Consider the following 16,604-nt stretch of genomic DNA (forward strand, 5'->3'; position numbering starts at 1 on the left):
TCAGGTTCTCCTCATTCCAGGCTTTAGTTGTAATAAGTCACAGAGGATACTGCCATCTCTCCATTCATCACTGAATCAGGGAAGAAAATTTCCTCTTTCCCTCAAACTCGGAAACTTTTTTTTCCCTTTAAACCTTTATAGCTTCTTTCAAATAAAGATTCTCTCTCCTCACCCCCATGCAATGTTTAACATGCAATTAAATTTCCACTTTGCTGAAAATGTTAAAAATAAAGCTCACATGCTCAATCTACATGAAGCTTCTCCTTGGTAGGTTAGTGCTCTCTCTTCTTCCATGGAGTTGGCGGCCTTTGTGCTGAGACCCAGTGGGCCTGAAAGCTGATAAGCAGCTGACTAAATGAGTCTTTTAACTGCTAGGGCCCTGAGAAATGAAGTCATATTTCAGTTACTTCAATCTTTCTCCCAGCATTTTCTCCAACCCTTAACACCCTTACTGAAGTACAGATAACAGCATAAACAAAGAGGGCTACACTTAAAAATAGAAATGGCAGTGACACAGCTTAGGGTTTTATGATGATGAATTTTAAAGATGCCCCGAATGCTTCCTGGATTGGGTTCTTCTAATTTACTTCTCAGACACAAGGAATACATTTGAGAAATGTTCTCTTTTGATGTTCTCCCCCATGAATAGCAAACACTTTTCCCTTATTGATTTGAAAGGGCATTTTTGTAATCTTATGGCTTTCTGTTTGTTTATTTGAAGTTGATCTGTAAACCATCTTCCTGTTTCGAAATGTCAATTTAAGTAAAGGAGTCAGGCTTGTTTGGATCTGGACAGGGACCATCCCTCTCATCCTCACCAAAAAAGCATTTATATCATGCTTTTAAGGTTTGCAAAGTGCTTTACAAATATTATATAATTTTATTGTCACAACTATCCTGAAAGGGAAATGCTGTTTTTACAGATAATGAAACTGAGGCATACAAAATTTAAGTGTCTAATAATAAAGCAGTATTTGAACTTAGGTCTTCCTAAATCTGAGCCTTTAAGTGGGAGCAGTGGACAGAGTACTGATTCTGGAATCAGGAGAATCTGAGTTCAAATCCAACTTCAGACACTTAACAACTGTGTAATCTTGGACAAGGCATTTCACCTTAGTTTGCTTCAGTTTCCTCAACTGTTAAATGAGCTGGTGAAGGAAATGGCAAACCATTCCAGTATCTTTGCCCAATGAAGTCATGACACTGTAGAAATGACTGAACAACAGCTTTTTAAACCCATGCTGAGCATTCTGTCTACTGTGCCACATCATATATTTATAGCTAAATATATATATATGTATATATATATACATATATATATATATAAACTCTCTTTATAGATCTATTCAATATTTTAGAGATGAGGAAACAAGACCCAAAGAGATTAAATGTCTTGATTAAGATTACACAGGTAACACATGATAAATTCAAGATTTGAACCCTGGTCTTTTGACATGAAATCCAGAGCTCCTTCATGTGAAAACTTATGTGAGGTCCTCTAAATAAAATGGTACACCCTTTTCAATTCAGGCTTACAACTCTTAATAAGACAGATGTGTTTACCCAAACTTGGATTTACACTGAATTTTTATAAATAAAGTCTAATTTCTCTGTTAACCTGCATTTTTGGATTATTTTCAATTGGCAGAAGTTCCTAACACTTAAAAGTTTCCCTGACTCCCAAGACTCCTTGTTAAGTAATTAACGATGTTAACAAACACTTAAATGTACTTGGAAAGTTCCATATTTAAAAGTTCATTGAGACATGTAAAGACTTATTTAATCAATTTTTTGATTTAAAAAATTGACTTGATGGCAAAACCTTTCAAAACACCAATAATCTTTCCCTAATTTGATGTCATTTGTAAATTCAGGTTTTTCTATAGCTTTTCCTTAAGGGAGCAAACCTGAATAGGTTCCTTCTTTTGCCTCTGTTGGCCCCTGTCTTTCACATTCCTCTCAGACATCAAGATGACATATGACTGAGTGCTATTTCATTATTCACGAGATATTGTTTTTATCTGAAATAAACTTAAGGACTGGAGGCAGAACTAACCCAATGACCCCTCTAAAAAGTGAGGAGAAATAATTCATGAAGGATGAAAATGGAAAGCAAGATGAGCCATCTGAGGCCTTGGCAAGATGAATACACCATTGGGATTCCCTCGGCAGTCTTAAGGAAAATAGGCAGCTTTGTCTAGAGTTCCAACTTGACTTTGCCATAGGACTTTAAGAGCATTTGCATCTTAGAAGCCATGATGTTCCTTCCATGGGCGCATATGAGATGGCTTAGAAATGGCTTCATTGGCTATGAGTCATGCATGCTAGCTAGCCATCAAGACTATCACATCAATTCTCTTGAAAGCTAGCCTAAGAGCTAAGGATAGCAAAGCAACTGAGCTTTCAGCCCAGCCCAGTTCAGGGAACTATTTTTAAGCAGCCCAACTTGGACTACTTCAGAGACCCTGGCCTAATCTCCCAATCTCTAAATACCCATTTGGGGATTAATGAAAGATATGAAGTACTGTTATATCCCTATTGAGTCTATATTTTTGGCTCTCTACCATTCTCCTTTTGTCAGATCTAGAAGAAAATTTGATTATTTAAGGATCTAAGTAAAATTGAAAAGAAGTGACAGCTTGTGGAAGTTCTAGTTTTAAATCTTTTAGATTTAGAAGGGATCTTACCTATTGTTAGTTAGAATAGTTTTAGTTTTCAAAACTTTCTTAATCTTCTTTGAGCTGTAAATCAGATAGAAAGCACAGTGCTTTGTGGTTCTGTTTTGTGCTTGACATTTTGGTTTTAAAAAAATCTGTTGTGTTTAATTCCTGGTCCCTTTTCCTTCTTCTGTTAAGGTCCCCAGAAATGGACAATATTCTCTTCCCTCTTTCCCTTCTTAGGCTTGTCTTATATATGCCCATATACACATACACAGCCACAAAAGTTTATTATTTTAGGGCTCATTTACAAGGGAAAAGAAAATATACACATCTGGAAAAAATGTACTAGACTCAGTTAACTAGAAGTATAAACAAAATAAAACAACCTTAGTCCTGAACTGGATAATACTTGAGTCCATTCTATTCTACTGGTAATACTTTCCCAGGTTTAGTTCATCCTATCATATCATGCTATGATATTCTCTAAGTAGCAGAAAGTCCTTATCCCCTAGAACAAGAAGAATTTTTAATGTCCTGGTTAGGGGTAGGGGGATTGGTCAATGATGTTCCAGTCCTTAGCACATGTTTGGATTTGCATCATCTAAGGCCTTAGCAACAAAGTTTGGAGCCAAATTCATTAGAGATTACAGTATCTGCTACAGTGGTTATGGATGAATCCAGATAACTGCCTTTCCACAGGCACTTTCCTCTAAGTCTGATTGTGTTTTCAGGAGGAATCTTTGAAGACAAAAGTACACATTGTAGACTGAATATCCCTGAGCTCTACATGTTCTCCACATGTGTTCCTGACTGCTTTTGTACTTTAAATTTGATCCCATTCTTTCAAGGGACTTTGCATGTATTAAGGAAAAATGGGCCCCAATTTGGGGGTATTGTTTTATACAATTTCTATATTCTTGATAAATTCCATTTGTAAAAGATAATGGAATTTAACTGAATAATTTTAATGAGGAACATACCAGTAGGGGATTTTAAAAGTTATATAGTGTTAGGTATCTTGAATTCTCAGGATTGCCCCTAGAACCTTAGGGAGAGAGGTTAGTCACTCTCTGGTGACCCAAAACTGCCAGTGCAAGTGGGATTTAAGAAAATAAATGTAGTCAGAGGGAGGATGGGGTGCTACGTTTTAACACTCATGCTGATTTTCCCATCTAGCTACATTGGAATGAGTTTCTTTGTCTGCAATTCCTGACTAATTATCAATCAGGAAGCCTGCTAAATGCCTAGTGTTTCTTTTTTAGTATTCCACTCATTTTACTATTTAACTCCCTGAAAAAAAAATGGAAAACAGTTAAAGACAGTATTCCTTAATTATATTTTAACAGCCAGAACAATTCATCCTAAAAATTAGAACTTTTATAAAGTTCTGATACCCAAATCTATAGAAGATTTTTGTCTTTATAACAAAAGACAATTCATTTTCTTAAAATACTTATTTTCTTCCCTTATCCTCCCTATCCATTTTGGATATCTTTAAACCTGAGATACAGAAAGATGTGAATATTAATACAGTCAGTTATGACATATAACATCTCAGCAACATTTCTAAAGACACAAAACAGGCCAAATCAAAGTAGGACATGAATCCTTTCTATCTTCTTTCTCAAAGGTTACAGGATAAACTATATTACTAGAAGAAGACATAACAACTAGGACAGATCTTCTGACAACTCCTTATATATTGGGGATTAAGAACAGGGAGAAAGATATGTATTAAAGTGGGAGAGAAGGTTTTGGGGACATCCCTGATTTTGCTAAATTTTCCTTTCAGAAAGCCAAGACCAGGATCTAGGTATAGGAATCTGTAAACATTGCCTTCATTATTTGCTTTCCCAGTCTCTATCCTTTTGCTCTTTTCAGGTTGAAGCACAGAAAATGATTTTTGGCTCCTAAGAAATTTTCAGTCTTGGAGTTTGTGATGCATTACAGACTTGTAGCTGCCCAGATCTGATGCTTAACAAGCTATGCCAGAAGGAATTTCTATTTCCAGAATTCCCAGAGAGGCTATAGTGTCAGACTCACCAATATACTGCCCGTCTCCGGACCAGCATGAAATAAGTACCTTTGAAAGAATCTTTTTTTCCTTAAGTTTTTCCTTCCCTCTTTCTTCTCCCCCTTCCTCCCCTCTCTACTGACTGTCAGCGGCAACAAAGAACAATTTTCAACTTTTTCATTTTATTTTCCAGCCCAATATTCTCCCACCTATGTAACTATAAGGCAAATGTCTTCTTAATGCAGAAAAATGCCAAACAGCCATGCTTAGTGCATTATATACCTTTTGATGGAACAGGGAACTTGATTTCAGGAACCCTAGGATATCGTGTTAGCAATAATTTGCTACTATTTCTCAACACAAAGCAAAATGGAAGAGACATTTGATGTTGAAAGGTTAAAATAATATAACTATGGGATTTAGAGCTGGAAGGACCTTTTAGAGAACATTTAGTTCACTCCTATCATTTTAGTTTTAAGAAAAGAAATGGAAAAAGAAAAAGTATGTTTGACAGAGAAAAAAAATATTTGAAAAGAGAACAGCAAAGAAATTAGCAGAATCCAGAGATATGAAGAATTATACCTGCTATGGGATTAGTGGGGCTACTGGGTGGTGCCACAATGCCTACAGTGCCTGGCCTGGAGTCAGGAAGAATCATCTTCCTGAATTCAAATCCAGCTTCAATTAATTATTTGATCCTGAGCAAGTCACTTCACCCTGTTTACCTCAGTTTCCTCATCTGTAAAATGAACAGGAGAAGGAAATGACAGAGCACTCCAGTATCTCTGCCAAGAAAATCCCAAATGGGGTCAGGAAGAGTCAGACATGACTGAAAAATGACTGAACAACAAGGTCCCTTTCAGTTCTCAGTCAGATACTGGGATTCTAAGAGGAAAATGTGGGAAATGGGCAAAAGCACTACTATAAAAAAGACCAGGAATAACAAGAGTCAGAAAGCAGCAGACACTGACAGGAAGTAAGAACTGATATGTTCTGGGTAGAGCATTGGACTTGGGGTCAAAATTTCCAGAACTCAAACCTGCCTCAATCACATACCAGCTGCGAGAGTGTGCAAAAGTCATTTAAACTTCTCAGCCCTAGTTTTCTCATCTGCAAAATGGGAATAATAATAGAGCCTACATCCCAAGGTTTTTATAAAGATCAAATGAGATAATGAAAGTACAATGCCTGGCATATAATAAATATATGATTATATAAATTATCAAATCAAATAATCATATAATATAATTAACATAAATTATCAAAAGCTATTTAAATAGTAGCTATTGTTTGTTGTTGCTGTTTGTTGCTGTTAGAATCAGGTAAAGTAATGCATATTAATGACTTTGAAAACCATAAAGTGCTATATAACATTAAGTGCTATCATAAAAAAGCTATTTGTTTTACTGGAAGTTGGGCAGGATGTGCTTCTAGAAGTTGGTAATATAGGTTTCCTGCTAAGCTTTGGATCATTTGTCTCAGCCTTTACTTAATTTAATCTGTAACTTATATGTGTCTCCTTCTTTTGTATCCTCAAGTTTGAAAACATTGCTAAAGGGATGTAACCTCTGGATCTTTTTGAGAAGAAGGTTAAAAGGTGGTTCAAATCTTGCTTTTATATCTTATTCCTTATATGACTGGGTACAAATCAATTAAGCCAAGGTTTCTTAAACTTTTTCCACTTGAGGACCCCTTTTTGCCTGAGAAATTTTTATATGATCCCAGGTAGATAGATATATAAAATAGGTATACCAATCAAACATTTACTGATAATAAATCATAATTTTGTAACTCCCTCATTCAGCTAACCCCATATGGGGTTATGGATCATAGATTAAGAAGCTGGGAATGGAATGCTCCATGGATTATAAAATGATTATAAAATCAGTGGGTTGGACTAACTAGTTGGGGTGAGGTCCTTTTTAAAACTATACAATATTATACTATATTATATTATGTTATACTAAATAATAGGTATATATCATCTTTATGGTTCCTCACTTTACAGAAGAAAAAAACTGATTCCCAGAGAATTTAAGTGAATTACTCAGTCACAGCTAATAAATGTCTGAGGCAGGTTTTGAACTCAAGTTCACTGATTCTAAATAGAGCATCCTTTTTACTCCTCCATATTCTCATTAGTTGTCACCTTGTATAGTTCTAAAAAAGCTGAGTTTACAATATGACATCAATCTTCCACCCCAAATATCCAGTTTTTTAATTAACTCATTTCTCCAACTGTCATAGTTTGATTTTTAATGAAGGAAACTTCATCAGTTTCATTTGTTCTACCCTTTCTCTCTATGTTTGATCTCCTCATGGCATCAGTGCAGAAATTGGATGGCAGCATCCCTTCAATATTATATCCTTCTGACCAAAGGAATAAGGCGTGGTTAGAGGATCATAGTATCATGAATTTAGGGCAGGAAGAGCTTTAGAACTAAATGGAGTCAGAGCTTACCTAGTTCAACCCTCTCCTTTTCACAGATGAAACCCAGATTGGTTAAATCACTTGCTTGGGTTTTGAACCCAGGTTCTCAGATACCAAGTCCATTGCATTTTCCATTATACTATGTTGCTCCTCACTTGGGAAACATCTTCTTCAGGTCAAGGTGAAAACTCTATTGTACATTTTGGGGGCTTAGCTGAAGGGTGAGATGAGACAATGCAGGGGAGTGGAGCTATGACTTCATCTCAAGATTTTGTGTGGATGTTGCTGGTTGATTTTGTAGACAACATTTACTGATGTCCTGATCAACATTTAACAACCAGGTTTTAAGTTTAATTTGTGTTAGCATTTTCTCTATCACTTAAATCCAGAAATCAATAAAACAATAAATGAAGCCCTGATTTATAGCATTTGCAGATCTGAGGTTAAAAAAATTTCACACCAAAAATTTAGCAGTTGGTTTCTCATGAGTTTGAAGGAATTGACCCCAGCATATAACTTAAAGGCTGTGACCATAATGTCACATTATGATGTGACTAATGATGAACACATTTGTATATGTGCAAAGTGCCTCAAATGATGGATAACAACAACAAAAATTCCATAAAAAGCTTTTTCAGATAATGAAATGATTGCCTCGAACAACTTTGAAAGGGATGTAGGGACAGTATCACCTCCATATTGCAGATCAGACAACTGAAAGGCCAGAAAAAGTTAAACAATTTGCCCATCATTGTAGAGGTATTAAACATGGATCTCAGGTTCAAAGGAATCTTAAGGGCAGATAGGTGAACCCAGGAAATTTAAGCATAGTGCACTAAGAATTAAAATTCAGTCTTATGGTAATTTTCTATACAAAGAAGAATGGTTTTAGAAAATCTACCTCATTAATAGGTTAGGAGATGGAGTGCAGGAATACTATTGAGACATTGATCTGATTGAGAAAAGAGAATTCATGAAGGAGACCCAAAGATTTATAACTACATGAAAACATGGAGATGTGGGTAGGATTTCTGTAAGGGAATTCTAGGCCAGGAGCCAACATCATCATTGTCCCATTCAATGGATCCTGATGAAGCAGCCGTAGGGTACAGTGCCTGAAATGGTGTGAGGCCTTGGCTGAACAATTAGATGACAGCTGGGCCTATTTGATCTTAAAAAGGATTTGTGCAGAGACTAGTAATCATCATGCATCTTTCTATGGTTAAATGACTAAAAATTCCAAGTATGGCTCACTAACTACAACTCTCTGGCACTTATGGAAATAGCAACTAAATCAGAGCAAAGGAAGGAGGAAATAGTATATTTTTTAGCTCTTGACTAATACTTATTAAGTTCCTCTTAGATGTAAACCATTATGTGGAAGATATTAGGTTCAAATAACACACAATCCTTGTCTCAAGTAGTTTTGTGTCTAGTAGAGAAAATAATAAAATTATACATAAGTATGAAGAGAAAAGCAAAAAAAAAAAAAGGCTATGTGAAGTTTGTATGGTAGGGGAGGGGGAAGTTAATTACAGATGGGGGATCTAGGAAAACTTGCTAGAAGAGATGGCATTTGACCTGGAGCGAGAAAATGTTAAAAGGTAAAGGGCATTTCGTGGAGAGTGAAAAGTTCAGTGTGAAGATGGGAATAAATATTTAGTCTAAATGGAGCATAAAAATCCTATGCAGAGTATGTAGAGGGCAGTAATATGAATTAGTATGGTACCAGGTTGAGGAAGATCTGGAATATTGGGAAAAGGACTGTAACTTCCCTGAGCAGAAAATGGGCTTTATGTGTGTGTGTGTGTGTGTGTATACATATATTTGTGTATATATATATATATTTATACACAGAGGGCATCAAAGGGTTTTGGAACTAGGAATGATATGATCAGGTGGAATCTTAAGAAAGATTAATTTTATTGGATTTTAACTTAGCCAGCAGGATCATGGACAATTTTAACCATATTAAACAACTTATCAGCAGATAATTTTGGCTTCTCTTCTCCAACCAACAAATACAATGCTGATTAGAACCCTACATTCAGTATAAATCTTGACTGATAGTTATTATTATCATGATCAAGGTGAGGCTCTCTCATTCCTCATAATTTGTAAATATTTTATTAATTATGATTTTTAAAACGACTTCTATTTTTTAATCTTCCCCTTCATATAAATCTCCCCTATAACAAAGAGAAAGGCATTGTATTATAATGACTAGAGAACTGGGTTTGAAGTCAGGAAATTCTGGGTTCAAGTCCCATCTCTAAAATCTATTAAAAAAATTTGTCCCTGAAGTCACAGCTACTTGTTGTTCTAAGTTACAGACCTATATTGGAAGAGAAAGTCTCCTCATTTAGGAATTTCTCTATCAGAGGTCCAGCCGGATCCCAACTTTATAGTGTTACAAAGAAGTACAATTAAGCAAAACGAACGGATGCACTGAGCATGTGTGACAGCATATGCCTTATTCTGCACCTGTAGTCTGTAGTCTCCCCTTTTCCAAAAAGAGACTGGCCCAGGATGAAGAGAGAACTGGATGGGTTGCCATGGTTATCTGCTATTTGGCACTCACCAAAAACGACATGCCTTTAGACGACCTGGATTTTCCCTTGCTGACTAATTTTGGCAACAGCGAAGGATTACAACATGAAGGACTGGTCTCTGTAGCCCCTGGCATGTCTCACAAAGGAAGGGCATTTACTGCTGGCACAAATGCAAAGGAGGAAAAACAGGCAACAGAATCACCCAAGTGAGCCTCACTGCACACTCCCCACCCTGCTTTTCACATCAAGTGAATAATTAAGGGAAAAAAGGGAAAGAGGAGGAAATGGAAACTGCTTTTTTTTTTTTTATGAGAAACATACACACGTACCTCAAGCAATCTCAATGAAAATCGATAGCTTTGACAAAACTGGATTTTTGCTTCACACTCACAGCTGTGGTAGTGATTCTGTACAATTATTGGAAGGAGAGCAGGAGGGAGGGAGTGTCAAGGTCCCTATTGGATGGGGGGACATCCTCAGACATTGAGGGACTAAGAGACCTTTCTGTCTTTGAAAGCAGATATCTATATAGTGTGATAAGGTTTGCACAACATTCTATAGTCCATCCTCACAATAGTCTTTGAGATAGGTGCTGTTTAGTAATACTTAGATAAAGAAACCAAGGCTCAGAATTTTGTGACTTTCTCAATGTCATAGAGCTGTTGAATGTGTGAGGTTGGCCAAAAGTCCAGAGCTTCATGACTACAAACCTATCTCTCTATCCATTATGCATATTGCCTCTGATGTATAGCAAACATCACAACTGCTGTGAAAATAGTCACTTTCCTTAGAGGAAAACAAATGATTGGGAAAACAGGGAGATAGAGGTGAAAAGAGAGAAAAAAACCTTCATATTAGTGTAGACAGCCAGATCTACAGGACTGCATAGAATGTCACTGGGAAAAGACCTGAACAAAATGCACGTGGCAGGAGGGTAGCAGGGGTTGTCCTAACATGATTTCTGACTTTCCTTCCTATAAAATAATGGGAAATATCTGACAAGGTATGCAAAAATCTCTGCTTTCTTCCTTTACTGAGAACCCTAAGGAAAAATGAAAAGATGACAGCTCTTGAATTTATATCTCAAGTAAGGAACATAATTTAAAAGTGAAAGTGGATTGGGGAGCAAAAGAACTGTAAGGTGGCCCTTTCTTTGGTGTTTTTCTGTAGGTAGGAAATTCTCATGGATTCATCTTAGCACAACAAATTTAATTTCAATCTTTCTCCCACAGCAATCCATCTTCAATCCAGAAAGTAAACTGATATTCCTAAAGCACAGATCTGATCACTCATATTTTCCTGTTCATGAAACTCACCCAAGTGGCTGTCAATGATCTCTAATATAAAATACAACCTCCTCGGCTTGATCTTAAGACCCCTTGGCACTATACACCTCTCAGACTGGCTAGAATGACAGGAAAAGATAATGATGAATTTTGAAGGAGATGTGGAAAAAAGGGGAGACTAATATATTGTTGGTGGAGTTGTGAACTGATCCAATCATTTTGGAGAGCAAAAGGTTATCGAAGAGCTATACCCTTTGATCCAGCAATGTTTTTACTAGGCCTGTATCCCAAAGAGATCATTAAAAAAAGGAAAGGACCCACACGTACAAAAAATGTTTGTGGCAGCCCTTTTTGTAGTGACAAGGTACTAGAAACTGAGGAATGGCTGAATAAGTTATGGCATATGAATGGAATATTATTCTTCTATAAGAAGTGATCAGCAAGATGATTTAAGAAAGGCCTAGAAAGTCTTACATGAACAGATGCTAAGTGAAGTGAGCAGAACTAAGAGAAAAACAAGATTATGTATCAATGAGCTCTGATGTTCATGGTTCTTTTCAAGAGGAAAATAATTCAGGCCAGTTCCAATAGTTTTGTGATGAAGAGAGCTATGTGCATCCAGAGAGAGAACTGTGGAGACTGAATGTGGATCACAACATAATATTTTCACTTTTGTTACTGTTGTTGTTTGTTTGCATTTTCTTTTCTTTCTCATTTTTTTTCTCTTTTTGATCTGATTTTTCTTGTGCAGCATAATTGTGAAAATATGTATATAAAAATTGCACATGTTTACTACATATTAGATTATTTCCTATGTAAGGAGGGGGTAGGGGAGAAGGGAGGAAGGGAGAAAAAAATGGAACACAAGGTTTTGAAAGGTGAATGTTGAAGACTACTTATGCATATGTTTTGAAAATAAAAAGCTTTTTTTTTTTTTTTTTTAAGACCTTTAGGTAGCACGGTAAATAGAGTTCTAGGTCTGGAGGCAGAAAGACTCATTTTCTTGAGTTTTAATCTTGCCTCATTCATTAGCTGAATGCCCTGGGCATGTCACTTGATCCTGTTTACCTCAGTTTCCTTATTTGTTAAATGAGCTGGAAATGGCAAACCATTCCAGTATCTTTGTCAAGAAAACCCCAAATGGGGTCATGAAGATTCAGACATGACTGAACATATAAACACACACACACACACACACACACACACACACACACACACACACACCCTTCCTAGCTTACTGAATATTTTTATCCTTCAGGTACTCTAAATCAAGTCAGATCAGCCTATTGTGTATGATCATTTCTCACCTCTCTTTCTTTATTCAGATCATTCCACATGACTGGAATGTCTTCTTCACTTTTGTTATGGCTCAGAGTTCCAGTAACTAAAGTCCTGATATATATAATATATAATATATAAATATATTTATTTATTTATCTGTGTTTGTATTGGAAATGTCCTCTAAGCTTATATTGCCTTCCAGTTCATCAATGTGGCTCTTACTTTCATTTATAGAATATTCAAGATTACACATCAACCCTAAGGAAAAATTCCCTTTGTCCTCAGTTTATTATATGGGTCCAAAAATGTTTGGACCTTTAAGCTGTAAAACTTGTAAGACGCTGGATCTGTGAGTAGGAGATGGACAAGTTCAGGTTTTCCATGTTTTTAGAACTTCTAAATTCTTATCCTCTCCTCCACCTGCCTTTTCTCTTAGAGTTAATAGCCTTAGCTTGTCTATTGCGACTAGAAAGGCAATTAGCTCACTTGAATTCATCTTCCTTCCAACATGATCTCCGATTTATCCTGTTTGTGTTTTGTTTATATATTGTTGCTTGCATAATATCTCCCCCATTAGACTCTGAGTTCTTGAGAAAAGGGACTGGGGTTTTTGCTTCTTTTTGAATCCTCATCTTAGCACAATGCTTGGCACATGGTAGATGCTTATTATTAAGTGCTAGTTGACTTGTCTTGATCTTAGGATCCAAAACTCTGCTGACTGCTCAGCACTGAAAAGGAAAACACTAAAGCATAATAGTTTGCATTTATATTGTATAGGAGCATAGATTTAGAGCTGGCATCTCTAAATCTGGCATTTGGATCTTTTATGATTGAAGCCTTGCATTTTTATAGAGGAGGAACTCAGTCCCAGAGAGTTTAAATCAGTACTGTCACACTCAAATAGAAATGTGTCCCAGATCATTACACATCAACTTAAAAAACACAAATTAACAGAATCTATATTGTATTTAGGTTGTATTCTATTTTTATTTATTTTGTTAAATATTCCCCAATTTAATTTCATTTATTTCTAGTTATGGTAACACTCAAGAGTGTTGTGGGCATGTGGCTTGCAGCATGTTTGATAACAGCATGATTGATAACATGGCGACATGTTTGATAATCACTTGTTCAAGTTCATCTGTGCAGGAAAATTAATTGAACCAAGGTCACAGGATTATCAATCTAGAGTTAGACGGGACTTTAGAAGCCAGCTAATCTGATCCCTTCATTCCACAGATGCGGAAATTGAGATCCACTGAGATAAATTGCTCATGGGTCAACCAGTCATTAATTGTCAGAGGTAGGATTTGAAACAGGTCCCTAACTCTCAAGTCAAGTGCTCGTCAAATCAGGTTAAGTCAAGTGAAGTCAAATTCAGCACCTTTTCTAATGCATTCTGTTGCCTACCATATTTTTAGAATTAAAAATACTTTCACATATATAATTTCACTTGAAATGAATAGCTACTTTCTGTGAAAAAGCTTGTATCATTGCTATTTTTCCACTTTGTAGGTAAGGCAGCAAACTCAGTAAGGGTGATTTGAAAAGGTCACACTGCTGGTAGCTGGCAGCGCCAAGATTTCTAAGTTTATTGTTCTTTTCACTAGGGTATATTATGCCAGCCCAACTGAAATTAACACTATTCCTCTGGACATTCATCCTATCTTGACAGAAGCCATTCTTGGAGGAGAGGAGCTCAAATATCACCAATTTATCTTTTATCATTGACTGGAAACCACACTTCACATTTGTTCCGGTGACTTTCAGCCTTGGCTATTTCCAGATGCTTGAGAAACATTAATTCACAATCAGAATTTAGCAAGCTACTCAAGGTGAGAGAAAATGAGAAAAGCAAGTGACTAGTCAGAGCAGCAGTAGAGAGTTGTAATTCAGAAGAACAGGACACAGAAGTTTCTCTCTTTTAGCTTTTCTCCATTCCCCTTTGGGGAATAACAGAAAAACTAGACAAGAGATTCCATTTACCTTCTTTGCCTCTAGTTTGAAAGGGATCTCTAAAAGGATATTGGTCTTTTCAGTTCAACCAGTACATAGAGATAGCAACACAATTCCATGTTGCTTTAAATCTGTGATCTTGCAAACATCTTCCAAAATGACCAACAATTAGGCAGACATAGGAGGGGACTCTCTCATTCCAAATTGTTTACTCAGGCTCTAAAAATAATTCATGTTTTGTATGAAAAGGGGGAGAGACAACTGGCTCTCCCATCTTTTTCTTGGCTTTCTTCCTTTTTTTTCACCTTCTTTTTTCTTCTTCTTCCCTCCCTTCTCCTTCCCCACTCACTCAAACCAAAATGAACAAAACTTTCCCTTTTCCTGCCAGTATTGTCCATTTTCTTTTTCTTTCTTTCTTTCTTTTTTTTTTTTTTTTGGCTAGGCAATTGGGGTTGATTGATTTGCCCAGGGTCATACAACTAGTAAGTATTAAATGTCTGAGGTCACAGTTGAGCTCAGGTCCTCCTGACTTCAGTTTCAGTACTTTGTCCACTGAGCCATCTTTACTGCCCTAATTATTGTCTATTCGAAAACAATTTGGGTTTGAGATTTTTTTCTCTGAAACTGTCCATGTAGCTTAGAATGACCCAGTTAAGGAAAGGTTGAAATTAAAAGCCACCAAATTTCCTGTATTCTGTTTGTGTGATAGCAGAGGGTCAGGAAGACATCTCATTGGAGGGAAGAGGACCAGGGAGACAATTCAGGTAAAAGCTCTCGTTTCCATTGACCAAGAATAATTTTTAAAGTGGTAACTGAAACCCAAAATCTTAGTGTTTGAGCTCAATAACCACGATAATAAGAAAAACAGCGGTAGGAGGAAGGACAATATCATGGGATGGATCTTATCTATTGTCTTTCAACCTGAAAGAAATTATAGAGGCCATTTGCCTCATAATGGAATTTACAGAAGAGTTTGTGATAGGCTCAGAATCAACAGAATCATATTTAATACCAATAAAGCATCTATGGAGCTGGAATGTAGCAAAAAGAAGACTGTCCTTTCCATTAAGCTACACCATGCTAGAACAATTGAAATAAACACTATTCCTCTGGAAATTCATCCTATCCTGCCAGAAACCCTGCTTATGGAGGCCCAATTCCATCAATTTATGCTTGCCTATCTTTATCATTCTTTAGCAGCGGGTAATGGGAATGAAGATGAGGAGTAAGCTCCCAAAATGAAGGCATGCATAAAAATATGTTCAGCAAGTCCTACGTCCCCTCAGCACCTCTGCCTAACCCCCATGAGGGGAGCCATTGATCTGATCCTATCACTACCCCAGCTCAGTATTACCATGATCTCTTGTTGTTACCTGGGCTGGAGCACTGGATGAAAGGTGAGCCAACTCTCCAATTCTGGTAGCAGCCCGGGGATCACTAGAGCTGATCAAAACAGGAGCACTAATTTCCATGGAATGCCTATTGCTCATAGCCTGGGAGGATTTGTGCGTCATACTGAGGGCAGTGAAGGAGTGGCGTTTCTTGGCATTCTTCTTGCCATCGATACGCCGCTGAATGGCACTGACTGCTCCCGAGCTGCTTAAGGTAGAACACTGGGCCAGATTGCCTGCCATGTTGGTGTCAGATGGCAGGGAGACATCGCAGCCAGATGCAGCAGCTAAGCATGTCTTGTCCATCTCAATAAGCTGTTTGGCGGATTCGTTGAGCTGAGTGCAAGAGGGGAAAAAAAGGGGGGAGGGGGAACATTAAATGATTGTCACATGCTATTTCCAGCTTTTTGTACTCTCTCCCTTTCTCTATTAGCATTTTTAAAAAGATACTGGCAAAGTCTCCAAAAGAGTCAACTTTTTCTAGAAGCCTGATCCAGCACAAGTGCTATGGTAAAAAATAAAAAGACCTAAAAAAAAAAAATGAAATGACATCTATAGATTTTATTGAAAAGTTTTCTAGAGGAGCTGCACTCCCATTAAGGCTATGGACCTGTAACAGAAAGCAAGACACTTATAGAACAGATAAGATTTCCTTTCTTTCTTTTTTAAGGCACTACTGGGTTTTATTCAAATCTTTTACTATGTGATCTGTGATTCAGATGCACTAGGCTCAAGAGATGAGCAAAGACAGGGAGGGACGAGATACCATCATCCAGGAAAATACAGCGGCTAACCAAACAGTGAAAGTTGTCAGACATATTCTGAATGTTTGATTTGAAGGTATGCTTCAGTGAACTCTCTCTATCCTATCTAGCAGCTTTTAGGGCTAGCCTTTTAAAGTTTTGGATCACTTAAGGAAAATTTGATGATTTAACCTTCTAAGGTTCATTATGAAGAGTCCAGGAGTTTTGATCTGAATGTTGTGATTTTAGGAGTAAAAAATTTTGACTTTCAGTAGTAAGCCAAGAAAGGG

General features: G+C 36.9%; 1 protein-coding gene across 2 annotated transcripts in view; it reads right to left on the bottom strand.

Annotated features, from left to right (window-relative positions):
- SH3RF3 (SH3 domain containing ring finger 3) overlaps positions 1-16,604 on the bottom strand; it is a 573,569-nt gene that overhangs the window by 162,317 nt on the left and 394,648 nt on the right. The window contains exon 4 of one of the 2 annotated variants that reach the window (XM_051984272.1): positions 15,554-15,907. The exons of the other annotated variant lie outside the window; for it this stretch is intronic. Within the exon in view, the coding sequence (XP_051840232.1) occupies positions 15,554-15,907 (354 nt within the window). The remainder of the gene's footprint in view (positions 1-15,553; positions 15,908-16,604) is intronic. 2 annotated transcript variants of the gene reach the window in all.

This window comes from Antechinus flavipes, chromosome 3 (assembly GCF_016432865.1).
Source record: "Antechinus flavipes isolate AdamAnt ecotype Samford, QLD, Australia chromosome 3, AdamAnt_v2, whole genome shotgun sequence".
Lineage (NCBI taxonomy): Eukaryota > Metazoa > Chordata > Mammalia > Dasyuromorphia > Dasyuridae > Antechinus > Antechinus flavipes.